Below are 14,298 nucleotides of genomic sequence, written 5' to 3' on the forward strand. Positions count from 1 at the left end.
AGTATCACATTCTAAAATGCAACTCAAGGTTGGCAATTTATGAGGGTTTGAACAGAGACTTTACCGACTTTCATCCTTATTTATTCAACGTAGTCTGAATAACAACTTAGAGGTTAGTGCTTACAAACCACGACATATGTGGGCAAATTAAAAAATATAGATTGTAAAATTTATATTTCATTGATTTCAAATTGTATTCCTTTGTAGTAAACACAGAATTATCAGAACAAATGATCAATGCATTAATTCTTTACTCATTTTGTTTTTACATCCTTTGATAGATTGGATCCTGTTATTATCTGTCCAGCTAATGAAGGATCAAGTTTATCCACCATACTCTTTGCTAAAAATACAGACTGTGTTCTCATTGGTGACAGCAATGGTGAAGTTATCATATATGAGCTCCTTAATATGCATCAGCAGGAAGATTCTGTAAGTTTCATTTTATGTGCTGTACTTTACAACATCATATGAATTTCTCTCTTCTAAGTGTATCTCCAATACTTATATTTGAGTGAAATATCTTTTATGATTTGGTATGCAAATTATTGTTGATTATACACAAATGTTCATACATACTTGAATGTAACAATTAAATTTGTAAATAGCTGATATTTTCCATTGCATATTGAACACCTAAGTTTGAGACAAAAATATTGCAGATGTTGGAATCCAAAGTAGACAAACAGGAGGCTCAAGGAACACATCAAGCCGGCAGCAGCAGGAGATGGAGAACTCGGCATCTCGGGTATAACCCTTCTTCAGGAATGGAGGTGGGGGTAGGGAGAGCTGAGGATAAAGGGGTAAAGGGTCGGAATGGTAAGATAATGATAGGTGAATACAGGTGGTTGATACTACTTGGTTGGTCAATGGGAGGAATGAATCCAGTTGGTAGCTGGAAGGAAGAGTCGGTAGGAGGAATGGAAGGGAGGAGACACGGCTGGAGAGGGAATCAAGGGATGGATGGAAAGTTTATTTGAAATTGGAGAATTCAATGTTGAGTCCTCCAGCTGTAGGCTGCCCAGGTGGAAGATGAGGTGTTGTTCCTCCAATTTGTGGTCTGATTCATTATAGCAATCGAGGAGGCCAAGGATGGACAAGTCGGAGAGGGATTGGGAAGGGGAGTTGAAATGGCTGGTGACTAAGAAGTCAGGCTGGCCTTTAGAGGCCAAACTGAGATGCTCAGCGAAACGTTCCCTCAGTTTACATTTGGTCTCACCAATGTAGGGAAATCCACATCGGGTGTACCGGATGCAATAAACAAGGATGAAGGAGAGGCAGGTGAATCTCTGTTTCACCTGGAAGGTGTTAGGGAGAGTGGCGTGAATCAAGAAGTGACGAAGAAAATGGTCCTTGCTAAAGATAGAGAGGGGTGGGAAGGGGAAGATGTTCTTGGTGAGGTCCAGTTGGAGTTGGTAGAAGTGTTTGAGGACGATGCATTGTTGCAGAGACTAATGGAGTGAAAGGTGAGAACAAGAGAGACCCTATCTTTATTATGTTTTTTGGAGGGGGGGTGTTTAGAGCAGTGGCATAGGGAATGGAGGAGGTATGGTGGAGGGCTGCCTAGATGACAGAGGGCAGAAAATTACATTGTTTAAAATAGGTGGACATTTGGGATATTTGGCAGTTGATCAGCCTCCTCATCAAAGCAGATGCAATGAAGGTGGAGGAAGTAGGAAAATGAGATGGAGTCTTTCCAGGATATGGAGTGGAAGGAGGTGTCATCCAGGTACTTTGTGGGAGTCTGTAGGTTTATGGTAAATGTCAGTCCAGAGATGGAAACAGAGAGAACAAGAAAGGGCAGGGAGGTGTCCGAGATAGACCAAGTGAATTTGAGGACAGGATGGAAGTTGTTGACAAAGCTGACAAATTGCTCCAGTTCAGTCTGGGTGCAGGATACTGTACTGATTCAGTCGTTGATGTAACAGTAGAAGAGTTGGGGAACAGTACCTGTGTTTGTGCTGAAGAGGGAATGTTCGATGTAGCCACCAAAGAGGCAGGCATAGCTAGGGCCCATGCGAGTGTCCATGGCTACCCCCTGGATTTGAAGGAAATGGGAAGAATTGAAGGAAATGTTATTGAGGGTGAGAACTAATTTGGTAAGGCACAGGAGGGTATTGGCGATGGGAGAGTGGATGGGTCTGTTGGAGAAGAAGAAACTGAGGGCCTGCAGGCCGTCATTGTGGGGAATGGACATGTATAAGGACTGCACACCCATAGTGAAGAGGAACACCCAAGCCATAGATCGGCAACCTCCCACCCCCTTTCTGGACCATCTCTGCAACCTCCCCTTCTTGGACCTCTCCATCACAGTCTCTGGCAACCGACTAATCACAGACATATACTATAAGCCCACCAATTCCCACAGCTATCTAGATTACACTTCCTCCCACCCTAACTCTTGTAAAAAGTCATCCCTTATTCCTAATTCCTCTACCTCCATTGCATCAGTTCCCACGATGACCAATTCCACCTCAGAAAGTTCCAGATGGCCTCCTCCTTCCATGATCGCAACTTTCCTTCCCACGTGGTTGACGATGCTGTCCAGTGCATCTCCTCCTCTTCACTCATCACTGCCCTTGAACCCCAACCCTCCCAATGAAACAAGGACAGTAACCTGCAGTCCTCACCTTTCACCCCACGCATACAACACATCATGCTCCGCCACTTCTGCCACCTCCAAATGGACCCCACCACCAAAGATATATTTCCCTCCCCATCCCTATCAGCATTCCAAAAAGGCCATTCCCTCCATGACTCCCTCGTCAGGTCCACACCCCCCCAACCAGCCCACACACCACTCCTGCCATCTTTCCCTGCCACCACAGGAAAAACCTGCGCCAACACTGCTCTCCTCACTTCCATCCAAGGCCCCAAGGGATCCTTCCACATCCATCAGAAATTCACCTGTACCTCTACCAATGTCATCTAATGCATCTGTTGTCTGCTCTACATCAGGGAGACAGGATGCCTTCTTGCAGATCATTTCAGAGAACATCTCTGGGACACCTGCACCCACCAACTGCACTGCCCCGTGGCTGAACACTTCAACTCCCCCTCCCACTCCATCAAGGACATACAGGTCCTGGGCCGCCTCCACCGCCAAACTATTACCACCTGACACCTGGAGGAGGAACACCTCATATTTCGCCTTGGAACTCTACAACCACACGGGATCAATGTGGATTTCAACAGCTTCCTCAATCCAAACCCCCCCCCCCCCCCCCCCCCCTCCCCAGATTATCCCAGTCCCAAGCCCCCAACTCGGCACCGTCCTCTGGACCTGTCCATCATTCCCCCTTCGGACCTATCACCTTCTCCCTCACCTTCATCTACCTATCGCTTTCCCAGCTACCTCCCCCCAACCCCACGCCCCCTCCCATTTATCCTCAGTCCACTTGACCCACAAGACTCATTCCTGATTAAGTGCTTATGCCTGAAACGTGGATTCTCGTGCTCCCTAGGTACTGCTTGACCTGCTGTTCTTTTCCAGCACCATATTCTTGACATAGGTCTGGAGTTTCCTTGGCAGGTTAAAGACTGAACTTTCAAGGATAGGTACTAGGACCGTAGCAACAATCTTTCTAATAGCTCTTAATTGGTTCTCACAAGTGTAATAAAATTATGCATGCTGTGCTGGGTAGCCATGTTATTGACCCAATCTTTGCAGTCTTGACAGCATAACTGAGAGTAGTGGCCACTACTGAAGCTGCGTGGAGAATGTGTGGGCATTTTATTTTGAGATACCCTCACAGTTCAGCCAGAAAATGTTTATCTCTCTTGACCAAGCAAGTAGGCCTCAACAATCAGAGCATTAACGCTTTCAGTGCTGGGAATACACCATGGAGGCATATTCTGATCACAATTGCTGTTAATATTCAACAAATCAGATACCAGAATGAAACCTGGCTTGATATCCTGTAACGCTGAAAATGTGTTGCTGGAAAAGCGCAGCAGGTCAGGCAGCATCCAAGGAACAGGAGAATCGACGTTTCGGGCATAAGCCCTTCTTCAGGAATCCTGAAGAAGGACTATTGATATTCTGTAAGTTTTATTTTTGTAATTTGGCTGTAGCGATGGCCAGTAACTGAACATATTCACATAGCATGAAAGGAAAACTAAACCAAATATTCATTAGACAATTTGGGAAGATCTTATTATCAATAGCAAAAAGAAAGATTTAACTCTTTTATTCAGCAATATACTTTACAGATACTCAATTCCAATGAAGTATCACTCCTTTCTTCATGCTTTGAATTCTTACTTCGCTAATGAGGTTACAATGTTTTTTCAGTGATTCACCAGATATGATTCTTTTTGTCTCTCCCAGAAACACCCAAGCAAACTCACTGACTTTCATACTGTACTTTAGGAAAACAACTCCGTTCTTTTTCCAATTACTTTGACTGCTTTTAGGCTTCTAAACAGCACATCTTTTCTTCTGAACTGAACTTGTGTCTGACTTTTCTTTCTCTAGCTCAAAGAGGCTAAACTTGGTAAATACTTCAGCAATTATCTCACCAGGTAGCATGTCTGGGCATTTAGCACAAGTCACATGATTATTTCAAAATACTGTTTTGAGCTTTTATAAAAGCAAGTCACCTTCACAGTATTAAACACCAAAAAAAGCATTTATCCTCCAACTTCCAAATAACAATAGTGAATTATAGATCTTCTTCATAGGTTGCTTTTGCAGCTAGGGTCCCCTCCCTTGACTCATGTATAATGACTAAATGCTAAGAATGGGCGACCTATACCCTAGTGTAAATGTCAGGGCTAAGTCCACCTCTGCTGTGCTGGATTGCACTACGTCACCTTTTTTGAGTGACAGTCAGTTAATTGGTATGAGGTGGGTCTTCCGCCCCTCTCCAGGAAGAAGTGTCAGCCTACATTTTCCTTTCATTTCTCCAACTGCTGTGCAAACCTCTGAGGTCCATATGTGGTACTGGCTGGAGAAACCAGAAGTAAATGCAATCAGTGTGCATTTACCCTCAGGGTGGCTGTTGGGCTGTGCATCCATGCAGTTTAGAGGGAACATTTGTCTTGCCTCAAAAAGCTGCTTGCCAGTTGGAGATCAGTGGCTGTACGCCACAACAGGACTGGTGACCAATGCAAATACTGCAGGCGGCCAGAAAGTAAAAAGAGCCACTGATCCACCAAATCCAGATCAGTGCAGGATCTTGCCCAAGCCAGTGAGGAGAGCTGTTAGGTGGGATACCATATTAGACTGGAACAGTGGATGCAAGGAGGCAAAATTGTGTGAGAGATCTCCTCTGATTAGCATAATGGTCTCACCGTACCCCACCTTTCACTGCCCACTGAACCTGCTGATCAACATATGAGTACAAACCACTTCTGCTGCCCATTAATCAGATTGGCGACATTATTAAGCCCTTAATTTGGCATTAATTTCCCACATAAAGGCTTAAATTAAGCCATAGGTGAAGAGCACCTTCCCCACCCCCAACCATATCTCCCCTACCTCCATAATATAACTTCTAAAAGCATGGCATCTTAATTTATGGGCTCATTCACCTGTTTTCCCCTACATACCTGGCTTGTAGAATTCATTCAATGGTGCTTCCATGCAACCTGGTGGCATTCCCACACAGTGGAGTGACTGCTCTATTTTCACAAAATGTGGCAGCCTGGATAGATGGCCCTCAGTTCGCCCTTTCATTGAGGCCTTCATTGACTAAATTAACTGTGTACCTTCTGTAGGCAAGTGACTGAGCCACTGCTGATTCCTGCTGCTGGTAAAAACACTGGCATCTTACCAAACCAGCTGCCTTCTAGCCTGCCACTTGGGGTGAGAAAAATCTCACCCTTATTCTTATAACAAACATGTACCTTGTAACATCAATAATCTGAATTATTGCATGTGTACAAGAAGCAAAAGCCATTATTGTAGGGGTGATCTTGCACTCACACTTGATCATGGCAAGGCAGAAATGTGAGTCATTTCAGTTTGCATCCCCTTTGCATGTGGCTGCCATGTTGGGATCTTGCTATAACAAGACATCCTTAATAGTCTTTCCTTATTTTGCACTCTGCCTCCTTAAGAAGAGAGCATTGAAAAGAGTGCAGATACTCTAATGCTAAATTGAGCTTCAGACTGGATTTGGAGAATCAGGTATTCAAGCCTACATCACCCCATCCACCATAACACACTGGAGCATTAGGCCAAGGATATATTAGCTCCCAAGTTTGAAATGCATGTGTCGATTTTGTGTCCTGCCCAAATACAACAAGAATGATGTCTATCATGGCTGCAGTTATGTGATCCCACTACTGAAATTCAAACAAGGCCTGACTGCCAAAATAGTTCAAGCATCAAACAAATTATATTGTGTTGGCAGTCCTCTTGCCCTACTCACCCAACAATTGCTTAGACTAGACTTCAACTCTAATCTTACTTCAACTTAGTATTAGTAATAACCGTAATATTAGTCAGGATGATTTTTCCCTTCTGCGGTAAATTCCCATGTTAACTGCACTTCACTAGGTTATGATGATATATGTACTCATCTTTCATGTAATCATTTACCCAGTACTGAAGTATGAAGTTTGCTTGTGAATAAGTTTTAGTTGGTTTTCAACATATTGGACTTTCACAATGCTTATTCACTCTCTAATAATGTGCAGCAATGCCTCATGAATTTCTGAGTAGTCTGGGATAAATAATATTCACCTGTGGTGATTTTGAAGTTTTGAATAATTGTCCAGGGCTTCAATTACACTTGTATCACAGTGGTTAATGCTGTCTTGTTTTCTCTGCAACCACAGTTGTCCGTGCTCGATAGCATCATTTCAGCCACATTGACCAGCCAAATTATGAGCGATTCTTACAAAGATTCATCAGAGGAGCCAACTACTCCTTCTACTAATATATGTGATACAGTTGAGTGACTTTTTAAAAAAATTAAGATAAAACCAAAAGTGATTTAACAATCGTTAAATTCACTAATCTGTACATTAATTCTGACATGTTTTAATTATTTTGAATTGATTATATTTGTAAAGAATATTTTGCAGCACTTCTCCAGATGAGTGTTATTCTACAATACTTGTATTATTTTCACATTACATCAACAAGCAAAAAAGCTTTAACTGGTAGATTGGAATCAGTCACTTTGGTTAATTTGACAAGCTTAATTAATGCGTAAGTTAACAATATTTTTTTTTATAGATATTTTTATTAGAAATTTAACATTTTTACAAGTTTACAAAAATAAACAAAACTCTCAGATATAAACATTGATATACAATTAGCTCAAATATACAATAGCCAAGATTTGACAACAAAAAAAAAACAAAACAAAACAAAACAACAACAAAAAAACAAACAGACAAAACTCAACTATCTACTAATCTAACCTACAACTAACCAGGGTGTATATTTAAGTCTCTTACATGCTCGGGATGTGTTAACATCAGATATGATAAAACCCGTATTCGTGCGGGATTCCTCCCCCGAGGGGCCGCGGACCAGCCAGGTTCGTAGTCTCAATTAAATAAAAGCCCTTGTTAGGATAGCCGAAATATCTGTATTTATGTAATTCAAAAAGGGCTGCCATATTTTATAAAATAATTTGGTCTTTCGGTGCACCATATTTGTAAGGAAGTCAAGGGGAATACATTCCATAATTAGTCTGTGCCAATTTGAAAGTCCAGGGGGGCCCTCCGCCACCCAGTTCATCAGAATATTTTTCCTTGCACAGAAAGAAAGAATAGAAAATAGTCTTTTCCCGTACGTGTCCAGGGAGGGAAAGTTCGAAAAGCCCAAGAGGAGAGATACGGGGTCCACTTTTATTTCCGTTCCTAAAATTTCGGTCAGGGTACTTGCTACTTTAGTCCAATATCCACGGATCTTATGACAGGTCCATAAGCAATGTACAAGAGTGCCCACCTCTATTTTGCATTTAGGACACATTGGAGATGCTCCTGCCTTAAATTTTGCCAATCGAACCGGTGCTATATGGGCCCTATGAAGTATCTTCAGCTGGATAGCCTGGGAAGTTAACAATATTTAATGTATTGTTAGTTACTGTTGCAGTTACTCCTCAATACTAGAAAATATTAAGAAAATGACAGGCAATTAACTCTAAAATCAAATTTACTCAGTTATCATTGTTTGCTTCAGGTGGGATTGAAGTTATCACTTAGTTCTTTTCACCCTGGGGAACATGCTGTACTAGATAGACATTGTTTGGCATTATGGCACCCTTGACTTTGTGCAGATTGTTTTAGCTTTCCCAAATAACATTCGCTCATGAACAGCTTATCAATAAATCAATCGAAAGGTAAGATGGGATTTTATCAGAATTATTGATCCAAAGCATTGTAAAAATACAACAGAACACGCAGTTTGAAATCAGTTCAATTTTGGCAATTTAATAAGATAAATTTCCATCTTCGCCACCTGGGTGGAAATCTGACAGTAGCTGAGACCTTTATTATAGAACCAACCTGATTTTCATCTATTTATTTCAATAGATCAAAGTCAGGTGTGTTCTACAATGGATTGGCAACCACTAAGCGTGTTTATCATTTAGATGTGCAGACAACAAAATTACCTCCGTGTTCTTTCAAGCATTGGCTTTGAATTACATCTGGATCAAAATCATGTTTGCTAATCTAGATGTAACATTGAGAAAGTTTGGGAGGTACTTATTTAGAATATTATCAAAGCACACCAGGGGAGTTGTATCCCTCAGAGGTATTCATATTCTATGGTCAGGTTAGCTCAGGGCTGAAAAATATGAGGTTAAATGTTATTATTATGTATTGATTCAACCAGTTTATCCAACACGTGGTTGTCCAAACAGACCAGCATGTTCAAACACTATTGAATTAACTGATTTCAATTGTATTAACAACATGCATACTGAAGCTTCCATCTCCCCCTCTCCAATTTGTATGTTCCCTAATCCTCCTCCTTGCTGAAATCCCCTGCTTCCTACCACCTCTGCTTGCCAATGCTTCACCACCCGACTCTTCTGTTCATCATTCCTCCCACTGGCTATCCCTTCCACTCAGTGTCACTCCTGTCCATTGCCTATCCCTGGCATTTCGATTACCCTACTGACTCCATTACTTATTTTATCTCTATTCCTGTCCCTGCACTAAGCTCTCAAAGGGACGGTTCAAGAGAAGAAAGCAGTAAAGTGAGACGGAGCGAATGAGGAAAATGCCAATCATTAGAGATGAAGGATACAAGGATCAAGGAGTGAGAGAGGCAGTGAGTGGGAGGATTGACAAGTGTAAAAGTTAAAAGATAGCATGTCAGCCAGCAGGAAGGTCAGGAACACGATATCTATAATTGGGAAGATCAAGGAACAGGAGATTGTTGAACTAGAGAGTCCAGGAGAGAGCAAGTGCAGTTGGCAAGAGGGTTGGCAAGTGAGTGGGAGGATCAGTAGGCAGGAAGTAAGTTACCATATTTCTTTTATACTGCAAATTTACACTGTTATAAAATTATTTCAGTTTTAAATATTAGGTTTAGGAATGTACAATTTTTCAACTTGTAGGATATTATGTTTTAATTGTTTTTCTTAGGTTCTGTCAAACATTACTGCTAACTGTAGCTACATTGGTTGTAATAGGAAAATTTGATTTGCTTAAAATTTTTCATTTTTCACATACACACCACAGAACAGAACCACAACAACGAGCACCCGAGCTACAAATCTTCGCACAAACTTTGAACATACACACCATTAAGTGAGGAATTACTGTGGGTGGTTAGTGGATGCTTTGGCTTCATTCTAACAGCACATTGTGTACCAGTATTCTTGGCTCTATGTTTGGAAGACAACGAATTGAGAAGGGAATTGCAAGCGCCAAAGGAGGATCTTACCTAAACATATTACAAAAATTAATCTGGTAGTGAGACAGATTAACAGTACATTAATAATCCTGGGATCACAGTTTTTATATACTAAATATTTGCTCAATTAACATGCGAAATGCATTCTAGACCCATAACAAATACTATTGTACAGAGTTTATTTTCTTTAGTCAATATTGTGCACATTGGACATCACACAACATCTTCCATCACTTTCCCATTTGTCCAATGACTCTGACCCCGTGACCCAGCTGCAGTTCAGACATGGGAATTGACAATGGCAAACTCAGCCCTATCGATCCTGCAAAATTGTACTTACTAATTGGGTCAACTGTCCGCAGACTAGTCAAGCAACAATCCAAAATTATACAGGATCAGAATTAGGCTATTTGGCCCACTGAGTCTGCTCCATCATTTGATCATGACTGATCTGTTTCTCAAACCCATTTTCCTCCCCCCAACCCCAACCATTGATTCCCTCACCAATCAAGAACCTATCTGTCTCTGTCTTAAATACACTTAATGACTAGGCCTTTATAGCCTTAAGCAGCAATACATTCCGCAGATTTGCCACTCTCTGGCAGAGGAAATTCCTTCTCATATCAGTTCTAAAAGGTCATGCCTTCACTCTGAGGCTATATCTTCAAGTCCTAATCTCTCCTACTAGTGGAAACATTTTCGCCACATTCACTCTATCCAGTCCTCTCAGTATTCTGTAAGTTTCAATGAGACTATTCCCCCCCCACCCCTACCCCCATCCTTCTAAACTCCACTAAGTACAGACCCAGAGTCCTCAACCACTCCTCATTTGACAAGCACTTCATTCCCATCACCATTCTTGTAAACCTCCTTTGGTACCCCCTCCGTGGGGGAAGGCACATCCTTCCTTAGATATGGGGCCCAAAACTGCTCACAATATTCCAAATGTGATCTGACTCGAGCCTTATACAACCTCAGAAGTGCATGCCTGCTCTTGTATTCTACTTGAAATGAATGCTAACATTTCATTTGCTTTTCAATCTGCAACTAAACCTGTTATGTTAACCTTAAGAGAATCTTGAACGAGAACTCCCAAATCCCCTGTGCTTCAAAGTTCCAAAGCAGCTCCCCATTTAGAAAATACTCTATGCCTTTATTCTTCCTACTAAAGTACATTACCTCACACTTTCCCATACTGTATTCCATCTACCACTTTTTTGCTGACTTTTCTAGCATGTCTACATCATTTACAAACATTTTAATACTTATTGCCTCAAACTTGCACAAACCACAAGGAATACTGAAGTCAAAAGGCAGGACTTCCTTCCCACACTGCACTGAATTACCATTTGCCCCAAATTTCCAATTGATGCACTCTGTTCTGCAAGCTTCTATGTTCATCAACAAAGGCAACACTTACATCTGAAATATTTTATATAGTGATGAATAAAAATTCTAAAGTCTGCATTATGGCTAACTGCTGAAGATTTTTCCTTCAAATCTTTAATGAAGTCTAGGAGAATAATTAACTTGCTGTCCGTTTATAGCCTTAAGCAGCTTAGGCAGACTTCAGGAGCTCTCCAATGATTTGTCATATTGGCTGCACGCATGCAGTAATATTTTTGACACCATATTTGCACAGGAGGACATTGTATATAGTTATATGGAAAATTACAACTATTTAAATATGCCAAGTAATTACTTTTTTAAAATCTCAGGTGTTATCCTAGACTGTGTCAGCAGACGATTCCTGCATGGAGGGAGTTACTACTGAGCCCAATTCTGTCGTCTTCAATATCCAAACATAGCCATATTACTATTAATGGATCAGAAGATGGATGCCACTGGATATTTTTCTTCAATTCATAGTCCAGGAATGCTTTGTATCCAAATTACTGCCCTGGCTGAAATTAACTCAACACAAGTTTTCTCACTGAGAGTTCGAAGAATTAGAAAAATTGACTAGATCTTCAGATTATTATACATTAGTGTAATATTTTGCATCCAAAGTGGTTTTTTTATAGATTGCGCAGTCATATCAAACTACTATAGCAAAACAAATTTATCACCAGTGAAGTCAAAAAGAAATCCATCATGGCCTAAATAGGACTGTATTGGCAATAGATCTATTTGTTGTGTGTAAAGTCTTCAATGGTTTTATATTAACCAGATTTCCAGATTCAAAATGATGTAATTGTATAATTTCAAGGTCGAATTTTAACTTGGTAAAATATTAACATGTATCACTTTAAATATGTTAAAAGAAATAAACTTTACAGAGAATAAGCTATTAACCTAACTTTTTTTCTTTTCAATTTAAGAAGTGAAAATTTTTTATTCAGTTCTAATTTTAATCGCTGATATACAAATAACATTTTCAGATTTTCTGTGATCAAATAAACCTTTCCATATGTGAGGTACAAAAATTCATTTTTGGGAACAGCAGAGTATGCATTGACCAAATAACATGGAATAGTAAAGGTCTGAGCTCTCCTGAACAAAAGTGCAGCTTTTAAAAATCTATTTTCTACACTAACAAGACTTATATGTAGAGGTCAGTTAGATCCACCAGTTTGTCTCTCCAATTTGGTGCCAAAGCAAAGGGAAGCCACCTTATTATCATTATTCTTTATTTGGCATGAAGGATATTTAGTGCAGAAATATGTTACTGCAAGCCTGCAATTCTTAAAGGACAGTGTCTGAAGGTAACCGAAGCCCAGTAAAAGACCAGAAACATGAAAATAAAGAGAAACAGAAGCACAAAAATAAGAGTAAAAGAAGATTAAATTAGAACCAGTAAAAGCAATAAACTAACACTGCACTGTACTTCCAAGATTTTAAAGGTCTTTAATATGACTTGCAAGGCAAACATTTTATTATGGCCTTGGAAGCACAAAACACTTGCACTGAATTTCAACTTTGAAACAGCATGTACAGTTTTAATTCACAGATCAAGCACTGGGAAGAGAGCTCTGAAAATTTTCTTTCAAACCAACAAGGAGAAGATTGACAGAATTAATATGTACTGTCTTTCCAAGGATGATCAGAAATGCCTAGAAAAGATTTGGAAAGTAACAATTCAATGTAATAATTAATTTCAGAATAACCAGGCTTCAACACACGTCATACAGGCTAAAACCCCAAGAGGCTGTTGACAAATTATTTGAAGGTACTGAAGCAAAGGGCATCAGTGTGACTTCTCCAAAAAGAGCCCTCAAAGTGTCATAGAATTAATCATTGTTTCCACACCAATTAAAGTTTTCAAGAAAGATCTTCTGAGCAAGAAAAAGGGCCATACCATTGGTACTTTACATGAAAATGTGGGTAAGCATGAAGCCATAATTGTAGTCTAAGAACAATTTCATACTTTAGCTTTACAAGACTTTGGTTGGGTCACTTTATAGGCTTTAAAATGTCCAGAACTAAGGAGCATGCATTTAAGATGAGAGAGGGAAAGTTCAAAGGAGATGTGAGGGACAAGATTTTTACACCGAGAGTTCTATGTTCGAGGTGCAGCCAATGCTATTGCAATGGTCAGCAAAGTGGATCAAACCAACAAGTTCTGTAAACGATGAGGTTTGCAAAGCTGCCAAAAAGCAATCCAGCTTCAGATCTGTAAAGCATGTGAAACCAAAGGACATTGAGCATGTGTATGCAAGAAATCTAATTTCAAAGGCCAAACCAGACTCCAGCACAAAACACAGGTGACCAAAAAAATGGTACAACACCACAATACTACAGTGAGGAAAATGTTCAGAATGTACAGGCATTTAGAGGAATTCAGGATTGCTGAAGGAGGGTAAGCCATTTTGTTTGTCTAACAGGTTGGGAGATAGTTTCTCCCTGTGTGGATGAGAATGGGGGCTGTAGAATAGATGAGCAAACTTTTCATGGCACTGTTATGCAGAGAGCCATTCAAGAGTGAGGAGAAAAAGAAAAGGTGGTTGTAATTGGAGACAGTATAATCCAGGAAAGAGACCTTATTCTCTCTGGTCAGGATTAAGAGTAGCAAAGGCCATGCTGCCTGCCTGGTGACTGGGTTCAGGGTATCTTATCTGAGCTGCAGAGGAAATTGAAGAGAGAAAAGAAAGATCCAGTTGTCCTGGTCCATGTAGGTAACAACAATATGGGTAGAAAGAGGATCTTCTGAGCAAATATGAGAAGCTAAGGCTAAATTAAAAATCAAAACCAACAAGTTAATAACACGCAGTTCTGAAGATAGGTCACTGGACCCGAAATATTAAATCTGATTTCTCTCCACAGATGCTTCCAGACCTGCTAAGATTTTCCAGAAATTTCTATTTTTGTTTCAGATTTCCAGCATGTGCAATTCTTTTATTTTTAACCCCTGGGTTGCGACCTGGGCCATGAAATAATTGGTGTAGTGTCAACAAGATTAAACATGTGGTCCAAAGATTGGTGTGGGAGAAACTGGTTCAAATTCATGGGACTTGGCGCCAGTACTGGGG

At 40.4% G+C, this 14,298-nt stretch overlaps 1 protein-coding gene across 4 annotated transcripts in view; it reads left to right on the forward strand.

Annotated features, from left to right (window-relative positions):
- The window catches only part of dnai4 (dynein axonemal intermediate chain 4), a 122,094-nt gene extending 109,977 nt beyond the window's left edge, over positions 1–12,117 (forward strand). For 3 of the 4 annotated variants that reach the window (XM_043699392.2, XM_087990674.1, XM_043699396.2), the window contains 3 exons: positions 282–432; positions 6,787–6,900; positions 11,548–12,117. In XM_043699392.2, coding sequence (XP_043555327.1) covers positions 282–432; positions 6,787–6,900; positions 11,548–11,559 — 277 coding nt within the window. In that variant the 3' untranslated portion in view covers positions 11,560–12,117. Of the gene's footprint in view, positions 1–281; positions 433–6,786; positions 6,910–11,547 lie in introns of those variants that run through there. The other variant, XM_087990673.1, reaches the window with a different exon arrangement.
- Positions 12,118–14,298: the final 2,181 nt, after the last annotated feature.

The sequence above is a fragment of the Chiloscyllium plagiosum genome, unplaced genomic scaffold, assembly GCF_037043375.1.
Source record: "Chiloscyllium plagiosum isolate Xiang-an unplaced genomic scaffold, Cpla_swu_hap1 HiC_scaffold_9, whole genome shotgun sequence".
Classification (NCBI taxonomy): Eukaryota; Metazoa; Chordata; class Chondrichthyes; order Orectolobiformes; family Hemiscylliidae; genus Chiloscyllium; species Chiloscyllium plagiosum.